This window comes from Apostichopus japonicus, chromosome 1 (assembly GCF_037975245.1).
Source record: "Apostichopus japonicus isolate 1M-3 chromosome 1, ASM3797524v1, whole genome shotgun sequence".
Lineage (NCBI taxonomy): Eukaryota > Metazoa > Echinodermata > Holothuroidea > Aspidochirotida > Stichopodidae > Apostichopus > Apostichopus japonicus.
In genome coordinates this window covers 2,314,709-2,332,096 of record NC_092561.1, presented here as the reverse complement: position 1 = coordinate 2,332,096, position 17,388 = coordinate 2,314,709, and the positions used below count along the sequence as shown (strand labels likewise).

At 37.4% G+C, this 17,388-nt stretch overlaps 3 protein-coding genes across 4 annotated transcripts; all 3 read left to right on the top strand.

Moving 5' to 3' along the window:
* The first annotated feature begins 827 nt into the window (after positions 1 to 827).
* On the top strand, positions 828 to 4,909 carry LOC139965834 (uncharacterized). The gene is made up of 3 exons (XM_071968881.1): positions 828 to 1,950; positions 3,180 to 3,519; positions 4,165 to 4,909. Exons 1-3 carry the CDS (start codon positions 1,795 to 1,797, stop codon positions 4,191 to 4,193), a joined length of 525 nt encoding a protein of 174 aa, XP_071824982.1. The 5' UTR covers positions 828 to 1,794; the 3' UTR covers positions 4,194 to 4,909.
* Positions 4,910 to 5,111: 202 nt separating this feature from the next.
* LOC139978640 (uncharacterized) lies at positions 5,112 to 11,896 on the top strand. 2 transcript variants are annotated; one of them, XM_071989137.1, is made up of 2 exons: positions 5,112 to 5,932; positions 9,096 to 11,896. In XM_071989137.1, exon 2 carries the CDS (start codon positions 9,138 to 9,140, stop codon positions 10,758 to 10,760), a length of 1,623 nt encoding a protein of 540 aa, XP_071845238.1. In that variant the 5' UTR covers positions 5,112 to 5,932; positions 9,096 to 9,137; the 3' UTR covers positions 10,761 to 11,896. The 2 variants fall into 2 exon arrangements, with proteins under 2 accessions (XP_071845238.1, XP_071845152.1); XM_071989051.1 differs by lacking the exon at positions 5,112 to 5,932 and adding an exon at positions 7,263 to 7,453.
* Positions 11,897 to 12,359: 463 nt separating this feature from the next.
* Positions 12,360 to 15,148, top strand: LOC139978571 (uncharacterized). Its single transcript, XM_071988932.1, has one exon. It carries the CDS (start codon positions 13,157 to 13,159, stop codon positions 14,945 to 14,947), a length of 1,791 nt encoding a protein of 596 aa, XP_071845033.1. The 5' UTR covers positions 12,360 to 13,156; the 3' UTR covers positions 14,948 to 15,148.
* The last annotated feature ends 2,240 nt before the right edge of the window (positions 15,149 to 17,388 follow it).

Here is a 17,388-nt window from a genome sequence, read left to right as displayed (position 1 = left end):
TAGTACAGTTTTTTATGTGAGCGCGTCAATGGTCTGCATGCACTGTGGCCTGTATAGTTAAGTATTTTGTTACATATCTTTTTGATTTCGATAAACCCTTTCGTTACAAAGAAATGAAATTACAGAAGCGTGAAAAACAACAAATAATTCAACCTTTAACACACTATAGATAATTGCAACGTGAGTGAAATTTTGACAGCCATAAGAAGGATTGTTAGAATGCCACTATTTTGTTTGCAAGGCTTGTCCCAGGGAGTTGTTATAGAACCATAACAACTCCCTGCTTTTACCCCTTTGCGAAACGGTGTCAGTCTGAATATCAAACCTTCTTTTGAACTCAGTCTACTTGTTGCTGTCGGAGTCTTGGTCAGGATTCGGTTAAGGTTTGATCAAGCCTTAATTATATTCCTGTCTCATTGTAAACAAAATACTAAAACGATTAGTTAGAATAGGTGTGGAAGGAGTTGAAGGACTCGGTGGGGTGGGCGAGGGGGGGGGGGAGAGGACGCTATGGGAGAAGTCCGGTTGTACAACATATATTTTCTACCTTAGAGATAAATATCTGTATACGTCTCTGTTGCTGTGATGCGGTTTTGAAACAAGTGAATCGTTGTTTTGGTGAGATTTTGTTTGTAAGTTGGATCGAAGTTAAATCAAAGTAAAGTATCTATCATGTTATAGGAGAAGTAACGTTCGGTCGATATATTGACACAGGTAGGTCGTGTACCGGTATCGGTTTACAATAGCACGTCACAATAACCCTTCAATGGAATGGAACTTGTTTACGTATATCAAACAAATGAAAAAAGCTGACTTAAAAGCAAACAACTAGCTGGCACTTCATGCAGGACTCTGCACAGAGTTACTGACCCTTCAGATATTGAGTGGTATTTCAAGAATTCCATAGCCAGTATAATATGATTGGTATAGTTTGATGGAACCACAACTAGGCTATACCTGAATCTAGAGGATCGAATCAATCTTCAGATTAATATGTATGCATGTAGGCCTATGTGTGTATGTATGTATATGTGATCTTCCCGCAAGCAGGAACTCGCGAAAGAAGCCATGGAGGCTTGTAGACTCGCAAGCTGACCGAAGCCAATCTCTCGGCACACATCCATTTAACGTCCATGTCGGGAAGTTGTTATTGAACAACACCCTTGCCAGACGACACACATTGCTGTCGGCGGGGAATCGAACCGGGGATCTCATGACTGGGAGACGCCGGCGTTAACCACTAGGCTATACACTCCGCCTTGTGTGTTAGTGTTATCCATAAAGCCTATACTATACATGGACAGTTGACACTATAGCACTCCTGGAAACAGTTTCTGGATTGAGCCAGTCCATTGGACAATAAAGTTCGGTATTTGTATATTCAATACGTACCTACCCAGATGAACTGCCAAATCAAATTGGAAGGAAAACTGAAACATTATTGAGATTGGTTTTGAGAGAATACGGAGATCTAATAGCTGTCGCTTTTGCCTGTTGAAAAAAATCTTTCCAATTTATCAACATCGGGGACTCATTTACACAACGATAGCAGTATCGATTCTACTTTGTTCTTATATACTAACTCAGACGTACCATATCGGTACACCAATTTCCGATACAGTAAACAACATATGGTGTCCTGAAACTATACATGATCTTGCGGTATCGATTGATTATCGGAAATGTCACGAATTGGTTTCTTAACTGATTGATTGACTCTGTATCGATCCTTTCATTTGATACTGACCTTAATTATTCAAGTTTAAGGTTTATTTTTAATTTTTTTTTATTAGTATGGCGGATTTTCCTCAATTTGAACCTGTTATTTCAAGAAACGGAAGACACAAAACACAAGAAGAATTAGCACTACCCACAAATCATGACGTCACTCATAGCAACCACCGCATGGAGAAGCTGGAAGAAAAATTTAAGATTATCAAAGACATTTTGGTAAGAAAAACATACAGTTTAATTAACTACCTTTATTCAAAGATCGATTTTTTTTCTAATAATATATCTATCGTTACTTCATTTTCTTAGAAAATATTTATAAAACATGAATGATTTGTTCACTGGCTAAGTGCTTAAGTCATAATTTCACATTGGCGTTTAGAATCTCATTACATTGTTTCATAAAATGGAATAATCTTGTCAGAAAGTTACTGTGTTTTTTACACGGTAACCTTCACATTTCTGAATGTTGCCTTGCAATAACCAAACGTTATCAGATCTACTACAGAAAGTTTTCTTCTTTCCACATCATGAGTTTATGATGTGAATGTTTCTTTATTAGTATTATTATTGAACTACATTTGACCTCTCACAGGACGATTGGTTAACTACTTTTAAGATTCCATCCCGTACACTTTCTGAAGCTAATATCCAATATTTCAAATTCAGGTTTCTGCACCGCATCTTAGGAACCAATCGGCTTTTAAATGTTACAATTATTAATATTATTATTATTAAAATTATCATTGTTATTGCTGTCGTTGACGTTATTATTATTATTGCTGTCGTTGTCGTTATTATTATTATTATTCTGTATTCTTTTGATTCTGAACAGTGGGCGATGTTGTTTAGGATGCCATATAATAGTATTACTGAAGCACGTTTGCAACATTTTCAGTTCAAATTTTTGCATAGAATTATTCCTACTAAGAAATTGCTTTTTAATATGAATATTGTAGACTCGCCAAATTGTTCTTTTTGTAAGTTACACGAGGAGACTATTGAACACCTTTTTTGGGAATGTAGCCTGGTCTCCTATTTTATTTTAGATATTGAGAGACGACTATTGAACAAGCAGTTCTTTTTTTGCGAAAGAAGATATTTTCTTTGGTTTTCATTGTCAGGAATATAGTCCATATAATTTTCTGATATTACATATGAAGCTTTATATTTATTATTACTCAAGAAGAAATGTACAACTAGACAGGGAAACATTCTTTAATAAGTTTAAGTTTGCTGTAAAAGTTCAGCAGTATTGTAAAAAACGCAATTTATATGATGGCTTAAAAAATAGTTTCATATTAGATTAATTATTTTGTAACAACAGAATAAAACACGACATTGTATGTTTCTGTATATACTTTGTCAAAGAAATAAACAGGAGGAAAAAAATATTATTGTTATTATTATTATTATCATTATTATTATTTCTCTCCTCTCTTTCACAGCTTGATATTCGTATTCAAGATCAGACCATTATAAGACTATTATTAGAAAATTACCAAAAATTTCTCTCAAGTTTTGAAGAACAGCAATGGCGTTCCTCGTTGCATATCAGACATTCAAGCTTCCCTTCTTCAGGGACGTACCAACGACTGGATACCGTCAGGTCAATCCTAGGTCAAAAGGGAGATCTAAACATCAGGCAAATTTCACAGCATCTCTTTCCTCCTGGCAGAAGGCGCCGTGAGAGTGAACCGATTTATTTCAAAGGCAGGTTGACCAGCTCGTTGTCGTTTGAAGAAACGTTTGAGGGGATTTTTAGCGATGATGAAGAAACCGTTGTTGGTATGTATTATACCCTTGTCTGTCTCCCTCTATGTACCTACCGCCTACCCTACCCATAACCCCACCGAAACTACATCAAACATAAAACTTAAAGCTATACGCTTCCCAAAAAGGTTTGAACCAAATGTTGGTTGCCAAGCTTTTCCTTTCAACAGCAATTAGCTCGTAGATAGCCTCAGGTAATTAAGAAAATAGCAACATCAGCCACGACACATATAAGCGTTATGATATGTCAATTAGGCTATATGATATATAGCTAACGCTACTGTGAATGTGTGTTAAGTAATAATGTTTCTCTTGGAGAGTAAAGGAAGAAAGGTCGTGGCTCGTGATAAATATGTTTTAGTTATATTCTTCCCAAATATGCTAGATGGTCACTCACATTCAAGCAGTACAAGAGTCATTTTACTGACATGCACTCGCAGCAGTTTTATCATGGAACCATGTGATTGCTTTAGAAGAAAAATGCTCAGTATCTAGGAATAGTCTGAAAGGTGGGGGGGGGGGGGCTATACTTTTGTGTGCCACGATACCCAGTACCTTCATCACGTAGAAGACGAACGTAGAAATGTAAAAATCAATACAAGAAAAGTCTTGCATACGAGAAAATCTTCAATTATGCATCTTATCCGTTATCTATAACAGATCCACTGAGTACATCATCATTTACGTAATGCGTGGTTCAGAGCGACACAGACGCAGGAAACATTTCGGAACCATCGCTGATATATGAATATTCAGACACGGGTCACTACGCATGTGTATGATGAAATAAGAAGATTAACCTGCATGTGTGACTGCAACATATAACCTAAAGGAAGCCGTTGATCCAAAGTTAATGCTGTTGCCTGATTTAAAATTTTAACATGATAAATTAATTAATAAGACTAGAGTAATAGAAGTACTTGGAAATCATGACCTATCTATATGTTAAGCTGAACGACATGTTTCAAGTACATTTGAGGGACTATATAAGCAATAGCAAAGACGGACAACTTGTTACGTAATAAAGGCCAAGAAGGATGACGTCATCAATCGTTTATTTTTTAAACCTTGTAATAATGCATGTGTTTAAGATTCATATAAGCTGTTAATAAGTTCGTATCTACGTCAATAAACATAAACCAACACAGAAGAAAATGTCTTATATTATAAAATGGCATAGATATGTAATACTTTTTTAATTAGACCTATAACGTAAGATCGTTGGACAATTACGGCCACATCCCATGTACATTACATAATATGAATATCAACTGGAAATTGTTTAAATTAGTCATTTTAAATATCGTTTGCTTTTTTGTCTGTATTATAAACACATATGCACTATCTGTTTTTGTTCTTTGTTTTTCAAAATAATTTGCAAACCTGCTTTGACATAACGCCGTTATGATCGCCAACCTTTTACGATGTAAAGGGACTGGGCATTATAGTATACAACAGTGACAACATCATTAGGCCTACCGGGCATGATAGCGTATTGAACAGAGACAACATCACCGGGCATGATAGCGTATACAATGGAATCGCAAAGTTTGCCTCTTATCGTTCTATATGTGTGGTTTGCCGGACGTATTAACAAAAGAAAAAGAGAAAGAACCAGAAAACCATAACAACATTTATAAAATCCAGTAAAAGCATTTATCTATGTCATTTCTTTTTCAAAACAACTGTTAAGTAATTATCATCGCAGTGATTGTATCATAGCAACTGAAGAAAATCTCTTTTCGGAGTAATGCGTCAACGCGTCTCTCGTCCATCTGATAAATATACTGAGTTAAGCTTACCAAGAGTAAATATTAGCGTAGTGTCAAACGAAATAGCCACACAAACTGGACAATTGTGAACCTCTGCAGGTGCATTACACTGTGTTTGTTTAGGCTTTGTTTTTATGAGCAGTTAAGTATACACAATTTGTAAAGCAAAATTCATTGGATTTATTCGGTAGAAGGTAGAAAAGTCAACAGCGCTTACTTACCTTAACTTGGTCGGTACTGGAAGCTCTATACTGCTGTTGTTTAGAGACGGAATAGATACAGGACCTAAAACATGTAGGCCTACATCATCTTCTTGTAGCCTACCGGACAATTCGAGTAGCTGTGGGTTATTACACACTCAAAATAAGACGTACAAGGACTAAAGATGAAATGTGACGTGCTAGGTAATAATAAGTAAATCGAAATGTTTATAAATACATATAAGATATTTGATAGAAAGTGTAACTGGAGTTTTAACCGCGATTCAGTCTGTGGATATGTTCGGGATGTCTTTCGAACTCGACCACGTCCCAACCGGTGGTGACTTGAATACGTCTATAGGACAGATGGACCAATCCATTTAAGGGAATATACTTCCGGGAATAATTTATCCAATATATATGACCGCTCTCCGGTAATGATTGTAACTAATATTGGTAAGTACCGAACAGATGTTTAACAATTTTGAATAACTTAGACCTTTCATATTAAAAGAAAATATCTCGTGAGCAAGTCGTAGCCGCTAAATGACGGACAACGAAAACAAGGTTAACTTAGTAATATTTACAATATATATCAATAATGTAATATTTCAATCTTATTTCGATTGCAATAGATTTACCTATACAGGTATATGACGTCATAAACAGATGAATATCTCGAATACAAGCGTATTGATCGATTGATAATAAATTGGGTACTTTAAACAAATCATGTCTATACTTGTGAAGACTTGTGTCAATACAGTTACTAAGTTCTCCGAAGTTCATGAAATATTGGAGTAAATAGCTATTTCAAGGGCGTAGGAACCGGGAGGCTGGGGGGCGCAAGCCCCCCAGTGAAAAATGTGGAGGGGGGGAAGTATCATTCAGCCCCCCCCCCCCCGGTTCGCAAGTCAGAAAACCCCTTTTTCATTTCCAAATGAGAAAAAAAATCTCATTTGGAGCACCAAATTGCATCTAAGGCCAGGTGAAAATACAAAATTAAGTTTACAAAATGGAGTGGGTGTTGAAGTGTGCTATATTGCACCAAATTGCATCTGAGGCCACCTGGAAATGCAAAAAATTCCAAAGGGGAGGAGGACACCCCCTCCCCTTAGACCCCTCCCCCAGGCCGGCCATCAGTCTTCAGCCCCCCACTCAAAAGTACCTTCCTACGCCACTGAGCTATTTTATCCTGGCAAATATGACGTCCTTAACGACGACACTCTGACACAGTACACTTATCAAATAATTTGCATTTACAAATATGATTAACCTTGCAAGAATTTCGCTCAACGTTGAAAAGTAGGGAGGGATGGGGAGTTTTTCGGTAAAGTTAATTACTGTTTCCCTGCTTCTTGTTTTACCGTATACATAGGTTTCAGACACGGACGGTAATAGGTTTGCTTGGGTGGGGGTGTGGGGGAGGGGGAGGGGGAGTGGTAAGTTTAATGTCCATACAAGTTTAACGTGAGAACTGCATGACCATGCATATGATAGGGTGTATGTACTATGAGGCTTAGAATTAGCTAACAAACGTATACAAAACATCTTATAGACTGACTCACTAGCTTCAATCATTGTTTCCTAGACTCACTTGATAGACTTCTTTGTCCTTCTAAACCGATTTTCGATATTAATAGTCTGGAGATTACACCTTGGAGGGACGTGACGGTATTGTCTTCATCGGTACCTTTAGTACCTATTATCGACCCTACATGGCCCCTTAATAAAGCCCTAACAATAGACGAACAAAACACAATAGTGGCCATATAGGTATATTCTTCCTTGGCATGTGTTGTGTGTAAACAACTTTACTGACTTAGGGCAATCCATCAAACTAACTTGCGTAGAACTGCTCCTGTAACTAAGCTCTGGTAACTATGCGTAACCATGGAAAATTGAAGTGTTATTTCTGGTTCCGTTCAGCAACAAACGAGGAATCGTTTTTATCTCTGGTCATTTCAAGAATAAACAGTGAGTTATATATAATATTTTGTTGATACATAAAAACACATTGATCCTGCGTATAGGATAGCCTTAGCTATCCATGTCAACATTGCCTATCGTTGTTACTCAACGGGTAGCATGATGTGACGTGTACAAAGCAAACATATACGTAAACTGGTTAGGTTTGCCGATCGTATTGCATTAGTTAGAGTAATAATTAGTGTTTTAGATCAACTTCGTTCGTTTTCTATAATTATTTACGAAATGTGATTGAAGGATGGTAAGTCGTGGATTAGTTTAGCGATATTCCTTTCTTTCGCAATAATATACTTTAATAAAACTGTACGTAAATACATATTACGCCAAACTGTACCAGGAAAACATACAATGTTTGGCTCTAAAGTAGCCTAACCCATATAGAGAATTGGAATGAAAATGACTTTAACTTAAGTCGAAACTATTCAATGTATGTACATTTATTTTAAGAGAGTGGGAAGTCTTAAATTCAATGCACTAACCCCCCCCCCCCACCCCCACCCAAACAAATGTGGCCAGCGGGTGGGGGAGGTCAAGAGTCAGACCAATGACAACAACCTGGTGTTAAAGTGTCATCAAACTCTAGTGAAGATAACTTCTCTGGAAAGTAGACACCACCCGAAGTAGCTCTCCATTGCCTCTTCAGTGTGTCGGGTTCGTTGTCGCTATATTTTTTTTTATTTCATTTTCGTAGACGGAATACGACAGGAGGGAGATGAGATTACAAAATAGAGAAATAATTGACAAGATTTCGGAGGACACATAAAAAAAAATATAAGAGTTGTTTAGTTTAGTTAAGTTTAGTAGGGGGAAAAAGGATCAGGAGGGACACTCAAGTCCCCATCAAGGACCCTATAGGAGAGGGGGGAAATGAAGACACAACCACTCAGACCCGATTACAATGCTTAAAGTGCTTGTCCAAAGGATTCTTAAATCCATTGACACTACTTGCAAGTACAACTTTCTCAGGCAAACCGTTCCACTCATTCACAACCCTATTAGAAAAAAAATTATGCCGAATATTAATCCTACCTTGTGACTTTTGGAGTTTAAGACAATGACCTCTGGTACAACTACTATAAGCAAACATTTTAGATTTGAAACCGACTAGAATGTAAACCAGATAGAAATGGAGAAAGAAAGAATGATGTGCAGAAGATAAAACATAACCGTTAATTCTGTTAAAAGTTTGTGACAATAATATGAACCAATGTATCGTCGTATACCGCTATGAAACTTGTCTTCCATCTTTATTTGTATGCTGGTTTCAGCACAGCCGAGTACGTCATGCGTTATCCGCTAGATAGCGGTTATCCGTAAACCATTCGTTCATCCATTCATTCATTCATTCATTCATTCATACACCCATCCATCCATTCTTTCATTCATATGGTTAATTGTTGGTTTCAGCACAGCCGTGCGCGTCATGTGTTATCCGCTAGGTATAGGTTATGCGTAAACCATTCATTCATTCATTCATCCATCCATCAATCCATCCATTCTTTTATTCATGTAAATAAAAAAAATAAATGTAAATAAAAAGTATACTACCTTATACTGTTACCATGAAACGTAATATAAATATGTCTGATGTGTAAGAATATTAAAAAATATGTCAATATTATTTCAACAGAGAATTTCACACCCAGTCCCAGATGTGTGAAATAATATATACATGGCGCCACCACATTCGAACTACCATGTACAAGGTGTACCTGCACGGAAAGGAGCTGGGACAGTTCTTTCTCATCGTAGCGAGCCCACCCTTAGATCAACAACTAGAATAGACCTACATCCTCTCGTTCGTTCATCTTCTTCAGCTAGTTTACCTTCCTTGAAAACTTCTCGGCAAGTTTTAGGGATTAATCTCGGTGTAAATGCCAACAAATCTGCGATTCGTAGTCTCGCAAATAACCCCAAACTTAACGTCAATATTGTCAACGGTGGCGTTAGTGTGCTACGTCGAAATACTCCGACTGGTTCTCCGACCGGAAATGCTAGTCGTCCGGAAAAGAACGCATATAGGATTGTTCCATTATCCAAAGAGGGGTATCACCCTCGCAGTAGGTCACCAACTTACCAAACACTGATTCTTGCCAACTCACAATTAGAATGTTTATTGAGCAGACGACTGCGTGAAATTAGGAGGGATCTCGAAGGACAAAAAGCGCGCCAAAACTCGGCGGTCTTTGGAGAAGTTTGGGCAGCATCACCCGAATCAGAGGATCACTGGTACGTGGATGCTGTAGAAGCTGATCATGATTCATCGGCTATAGAGACAACACGACTGTCCAACGAAGACTACGCTACTTCCTTAGAAACCATATGTACTTCCGGTCCGATGCCACACAGAACAATCAAGTTTAGTTCAAACGCGTTGAAAGAGAATATATGTAACAACACTATTTTAGGGATAAACGAATCAGATACACAGGCCAAATTAGAGGTATGGAAGAAGGACCACGCCACAAATATACCAAAACTTGAGCGACTTGATTCAAGTCCAATCTTGAGGAGACGACAGTGCCTGGCTGACGTATCTCAAGCGACTGTCGAAGAAAGATTTTTATTTTTGAGAAGGACCAGTCGTTCAGTAGAACCAGTTAAAACGAAATCATATAAGAAAACACCAAAACAAGCCAAAACAAAGCAGGTGATAGTAGAGGAACCAGAGATGACTCCTAAGCCAACATATTTCCCGCCAAAACCAGAGAATAGGATTCCTGAAATTAAGCCACAAGAGCCAGCGAAGCCCGTTCTCGTCATAAACGCAGATGAGGCAGAGGAAATAAGAAAAAGCTTGCCATATTTTGATCGACCAGAAAAGGAAGGAAAAAATGTACTCAAAGAGGACGTTGCATCTAATAGGGTAATATTGTCAGGTGACAATACTATCGACCAATCACAGAAGCCTATGAATTCAATTGACCCTACACCTGTAGCTGTTAACACAAAGGAAGTTACCGGTGATAGTACAAGTGAGCCATTGACTGCCAAGGAGAAATTTATTCGCATGCAGGAGCGAATGAAGCAAAGAAAACAAGAGAAGCAGAAAACCAGAGAATCTTTCGCCGATTATTCTTTTATGATGTATAATCAAAGTAAAGATCGTGAGGGAAGGGGAGGAGAAGTTAATAAATTGGGCATGACTTTATCGAAGAGATTGGAAAACATGAGCACTTTCAATTCTAGAATTTCTGACGATTCAGATAGCGACGAAGATGACGATGACGATGATGATGATGATAATGATGATATTCAGTTGGGTATTTCCGATTCTGAGGATGACGTCAACTAATGAAGTCATTTGTGATTTGCTAATCTTAATTACCATTAAAGCTGTATTAACTTGATTCGCTTGTTAAAAATGGGATGTAAAGCTTACATCTTTACAGAATATACTGTAGCTACAATTCATTTGGTGTAACCGTAGCCTATGTGTGTTAATTTCACCCATTATGACTAGGGGAAAAAAAAATAAAACTTTGGTGGGAAACTGCCGGAAAAAAAACAGTTCTGAATCATAAATCCAATCAGAAAACATAAAATGTGTACACGTTTTTCAAAGCCAACTGGTTGCCTCATCAATATTGTCTTCCTTTCTTGCTACTGAATACTTATAAAAATGTCGGAATTTTTATTTTATTTTTCTATATAATATTAATAATGCTAATGATACTGACAATTTTTAGCTGGTGTTAAAACATAGACACAACAAGTTCCATGTAGTGGTCTCATTCAGAAAGAATTAATAAGCTATGTTTTTATTCTTTTTTTTTCTTTTCGAAAAGGGAATAACTGAGCATGCGTATTCATAACACCTTCACTGTAGCAAACATATTATATGCACAGTACTTTCTGTGTTGTCTAAATTCTCTTTTGCGCGGACATGGAGGAGAGATGGGGAAGGGTGAGAATGGGAGGGTTGCGACGGTGGGTTCCTTTCTCGTTCGGTCAAGAAAGGTTCAAAGAAGTTGATATTGGAGAGCTGTCCACCAGTGAAATTGGAAGCATTGTATTCCCTTTGAATCTTATAGAAACTGACAAACAATATAGGAGACAATATTAACCATTCAGTGACAATACATGGCGTAGATGTCGCAATATTTATTAAAGTATAAAATATTTAATATGTCCATATTGCTAAGATAAACTTTAAGAGATGGACTGTAATGACAGAGACATTTTTTTATCATGCACGATGAAATCTCATCTCCCACCTTCCGCCCCCTCCCCCACTAAAGAAACTCCACTTATACTTGGAATATTAATAGATTTCCATATTGTTTTCTAATTGACAAGTAAATCTATACAAAGATTTAAAGCATAAAGCAATATCCACATGCATAATGATATTCTCTCCCACATCCCCACTGTATAAGTGTCGCATTTGCATATTCAAATAAAGTTGCCGAAATTCGAGCCAGCCAGCCAGTTTTCTGTTCTTGTTTTGTTATTGTCTGATGATGTTGCTGTTGTCATTATGCAAAGGATTTATTCTAGATTTGCATGTCGTAGGAAGACGTATCATATCTTGTTGGACTATTTTTAATTTTCCAGTCACCGACTGATTTCCCTCACGGCCTTATTACCGATGATCACTATAGTAGCAGACGCTCTTTTACTATGTCGGTTCAACTCATAGCAAGATTAGCATAATCCCAGAATACCAAGATGTAGCAACCTCGTAGTTCGAGTTCTACATGGTCGCATAATTCTATAGAGGGGGTTGTTTTGTTCCTCTTCTTTGTCCTGGCCCTGGTTATGAGTTGCAGAGTTGCTTAACCTATATATTCGATCGGTACCTTGGTTACCATGTACCTATAACAATACCTCCTTTCAACGTGATTGAAATCTTTTAAGACTTATCACTAAAGCTGTTGTATCGATCTTAAAGGGATACAACCGGATTCTGTTATATCGTTACAGCGTGTGTCCCTGGGCCATTAGTTCCCAAATTGATTGCACACATAAGGACATTTAGAAAGTGTTACCAACGTTTATCAATACATGATCTGATCAACGAAACATGATAATTTTGGTCAAATACGACGTATCAACTTAACATTATCTAATTCATTTCTCCCGATCTTGTTAAGGAGGGTTACTTTTCTTATGACAGTTGTCATGGACACCGAGCTCCTTTTGGACATAAATTCGAGGATGTTTTACTACAGTGTTACTGCGAACACAAACTGTCGAGTGTAGGCTTCATTGTGTTATACATGATAACTAAATCCGTTGGATTGATGGATATGCTAATTTGTGTGTGTTCAGTTCAGTTAATTGTGACATTTTAAGTGCGTGTCAACTGTGTATTCGTAAATGTTAGAGTACGTTGTTGTTGTTGCTTTATACAATATTTGTTAGAAAATACTTTATATACGTCGTATATCATCATTTATGGATAGCTCATACTGCCATGCTTCAAATATAAACTATAAAATGGCTTAAAGGTCTGAAACTTACACTGCAGCAGAAAGCTTAGGCTATGTTTGGAACCCAGCCTAACGTTACAACGAGTTAAGTAGATTACCATATATCAAGTGATAAGTCATGGTTTATGTGACGTTAAAATTAAAAATCTGAAAACGGTACATGGCAACATTAAGGAAGATTATGATTACGTCAGCAGCGGATTAATCAGAGGATTAAATAACAACAAATACTAAATAGGGAGTAAGCTATAGCAAAATGGAGGATCTTGAAGATGATTATATATTTCGAGATATTACTCAGTTTAATGGAGTATGGCGTCCGAAGAGTTCTTTAAGCACTCCAGGATCTCAAGTTGACAAGGCGAATAGTTCACGACCAGTCACCGGAAACTCTCGGGTGGAATATTCTTTTAAACGCGATGATATTGAATCAGCTCAGGGTAAGACCAGGGCAGTGACTGGAAGATTTTCAACGATAAGCGCCCCTACTCCAGCCCCTGCGAATTCCAGGATAGTTTTCATACAGAACAAACGCTCTAGTCGAACTGCCCTTACAAACCGATCAATTAAAAACTATAACAACAACAACAACAACTTCGTGACAAAAAGTGACAATCGTAGGTCGGAAAGCGATTATGGTTTTTGTACAATGGACAACCGACAAAAATCTACCGATTTAAGAGTTTCGCAATGTGCCAGGACGAGAGCCAGTTTTCCACAACCAGATAGAACTTGTCATACGTACAGTGCATACAACGTAGCACGAGATTGCGAACGATTAGCTATCAGCCCATACGGTGAACCAATGCTTTCGGGAGCTACAGGGAGATACCGTGAGAAATACAAACATAAAATAGCCGAAAAATCTACGTCAAGGAGACAGCTTCGGTCAGGTAAAATGGGTTCTTCTCATCCAGCTAAAATTGCTTCAAACGGAGAGGTCTTTGAAAGATATTTTGAGAATTCAATCATGAGAAATATTTTAGAGTGTAAAAAGTCTGCAGGGGTGTTAAAAAGGCCCCCGGCTTCTCGACCACGGGTACATAGATCTCAAAGTGTTGATTCTGTAGTTAGTAAAATTCACCAAAACGCGCAAAAACGAGTCGATGCGGTTCAGTCGACTCTAGGTTTAAATTCAACTTTGGCGACCGAAGGACAAAGATTTGGTGTGGAGCATCAGGTCGCTCTGCTACTTTCTGCTCGTCTCGAACATCATCGACGAACGAGTAGTCAATCGGAATTTGAATCGCTCGAATTCATGTCTGTAAAAACCGATCTACCGCGATTCCAGTCTCAACCGGTTTCTCTATTGACCAAAGGTGAAACTTCTCTACGTGACGGAATGCACTCAAACCTCTTTGACGAGGAACGAGCTAGTCGCGGAACTATACAATTTTATCAGCGACGCAGACGATCACGTTCCCCGCCGTTGTCGAAAATTTCCCGTGACAAATTTTTACCGGAAGCGATGCTCCGTCGTCAAGACAATGACGTCAATTTTCAGTCGGTGTCGGACTTAAGAATCAGAAAAGCCGGAATGACAACTCCAGTGTCCGATTGGCGGTCGGGTGTATCCGAGAGTACCCGAAGACCAAAATCAACATTAACCACAAAAATGAGGTTAGAGTCGGTGGCATCATTATCGCGAGAGCAATTCGGAGATAATGATGCTGTTCCGAATTCAAATGATGATGTCATCATATCAAACGATGACGTCATTATATCAAATGATGGCCTCAAAATGCAAAATAACGCTAAGGACAATACAGAGCGTGCAGGTGAAACTACAGGGGACTGTTTCGATGGAGAGAATCCAGACCCTGTGTCAATTGAAGAAGATGGAGACCTTGAGAGGAAAGAGAAAGAAATTAGTAATGGTTGTGTAAAACTTAAAGTGAATACACGTCGAGAAGAAACAGACTGTGTTTTGAGGACAGAAGGAGAGAAATTTGAACAATTCAAACAAACACGAAATGATTCTGACATTTTGCAAGACGTTGAAGAGGTCATGGAAAGTATTCTTCGTGATATAGAGTTAAACCAATAGAAGACAATCAGATGGAAATTGAAATATGTTTTCTCTCCTAAGCTTTACCTAAACTTCTTGTCTTCCATTAGATTTGGAAAATTAACAAGTCGAAATTATGTCATAAACATAATGGATTACGTCAGTAAGGAAAGTGCAAAAAAAGTGAGTTACCAGCATAACAATAATCGCCAGAAATGTGACATTGTTTGTATCAAATACTTTCCATATAAAATTAATTTTGAAAAAAAGAAGAAAAAAAATACGATTCGTCAAAATGTAAAGTTTATGTCAGTAACATTTGTTGATGGATCACTGTAATACCAATCGAATAAGATTGAAATTTAATCGATAGATAAAGACAATGTTTTGTTAAATCTTTTAATGGTCATCAGTATTGCCTGCAAATATGTTACATATAGTTAAATAGGGTAACTGATGCTCGCACCACCCTCCCCCCCTCACGCCTCCGTCACCCCTCCCTCCTACCACAAGACGGTTTCCATCGGTGAGACATATAAACTTGTTTAATTTAAAACAATTTGATCTAATTCAACTTTCCTCAGTGTCTGTGAATAATTTAGAGGGTCAGAAGAGATATCAGAAAATTTCATCTAACAAATGTTGAGTTGTTAAAATATGGCACCAAATAATGAAAAACATTTGAACTTGGCTATCACGTAAGTATAGTTTATATATATACTCAGGGCTTAAAATAGTTAGTCTACAATAAATGATCTGTGTAAGTAATCATTGCACAAGATTTTGTAACATTATAGACAAAAAAGGTCACAACTCAATGCAGTTGAAAATTATCATTAAGTTTAAAGTTCTTTTGAAAATTCTTTCATTTCATCTTGACGGCTAGCATCTAATAAATTTGGAGATGTGATTTTCTCGGGTAAGTATACAAGCAGATCGGGGGTTCTGTGGGTGCAGACTGCCCCCACCCATACAACCCACTCCCACCCACTCCCACCCTACCTCCCTTCAAGAAATGGTTATAATGGAGGACGAGGAGGAGGTTTTTTCATGGATATTTTTTTTTAAGGAAACTAAACAATTATCTCACTTTCATCGTACACGCATCGTTTAAAGTGTTGTTGGTATTTATGCAAATATATCGTTCGTAAATTTCTAACACTTTTCTTTTGTCTAGTCATTCATATCGTTTTACATTTCTACAAATTCACAGTACATAGAAATTCTTATTCTTTTAGGTTAATATTGACCATTAATTTGTATAATATAAAATTTGGGAACTATTACGATGATTAAACACTTTTGATGTCAAAAGTTAAGTCCGAATGTCGACTAGCAACGTTGGCTGTAATGGGAAACAAGTTACCAAGCTACACTGAATGAGCCCGGGTATTGTTTGGCAAAAGCATGAATGAAAACGTTAAACTGTGACTCTTACAGACACAGTAAGACATATCCTCATAATGACGACATCACAGGACAGGCTAGCCTCGATATACCGGACTTTTATTCATCAACGATTCATATTAGTTGTCCGCATAGACTTGTCTAGCGTCTTCACAAGGGCATGGGGTGCGGGTAGGGACAGGGGAGCGTTATGTGTGTAAGGGGTGGGGTGGGGTGCCGTAGAGGCAAATGATGTGTGAGTCACTTCTGAAGAAAAAATCGTAATAGTTGACTGTAAATATTGTAGCGCCGTAATTTTAATATAAATGTATATGTAACAGTTTATACACAACTATAACGATCTCGAAGTACCCCCTCATAAATTAGAACAATAGTTATCGATCATTTTAATATTGGAATATTTCTTGCGTCACTTCCTCTGTCGTTCCCGTTATTTAACGGCGATATACAAACAGAATACAGCCTAACTTCACGGTCTCCGTTTCTTTTTACATTGTCACAAATAAAAATTTGATCAATTTATTAATGAAGACGTGTTCCACATGAATAATGACAATAGGAAAGTAATTAAAAATGGGGATAAATACCATCCATGCATGGGCAGGTACGTAGTTCGTGCAACAAACTAGGTCAGATTGGGAGATTACTTTTAAAAAAATTGTTTTACTCTAATAGCGAATCACATAATAAAGATGATGATAAAGCAATTAAATCTAAAATGTCAATTAACAAACAGTAAAATTTTTATTTGTTGTTATTTCTCTCGGAGAAAATTGGTTACTTTCGTATTATTTTATTGATCTCCTTGCTGTGATATGGATTGGAAATAAAGAGCAAACAACAAGTGTTTGCCTAAATCGGATGTTCAAATATTAACGAAAACTTGTTAATAAAATTTTAGACGGATAATAATTATAAAAAAATTTAAAAAATAAAAATTTGGAAAGGATTTACGCAAAGTGAGTGTATCGAATTCCTGTAAGGAGCAGGAGGAGGAGCTAAATTTAAGTTGTCTGTTTCATTGTACCTTATGCTGGATAGAACAATGTTGTCAGAATTGCACGCAAAATTTA

Excerpts from the sequence above, each read along its gene's own strand:
- LOC139978571 (XM_071988932.1), top strand. The coding sequence starts at position 13,157 with ATGGAGGATCTTGAAGATGATTATATATTTCGAGATATTACTCAGTTT.
- LOC139978640 (XM_071989137.1), top strand. The coding sequence starts at position 9,138 with ATGGCGCCACCACATTCGAACTACCATGTACAAGGTGTACCTGCACGG.
- LOC139965834 (XM_071968881.1), top strand. The coding sequence starts at position 1,795 with ATGGCGGATTTTCCTCAATTTGAACCTGTTATTTCAAGAAACGGAAGA. Across the intron at positions 1,951-3,179 it reads AGATTATCAAAGACATTTTG|CTTGATATTCGTATTCAAGA; the intron begins GTAAGAAAAACA and ends TCTCTTTCACAG. Across the intron at positions 3,520-4,164 it reads TGATGAAGAAACCGTTGTTG|ATCCACTGAGTACATCATCA; the intron begins GTATGTATTATA and ends TATCTATAACAG.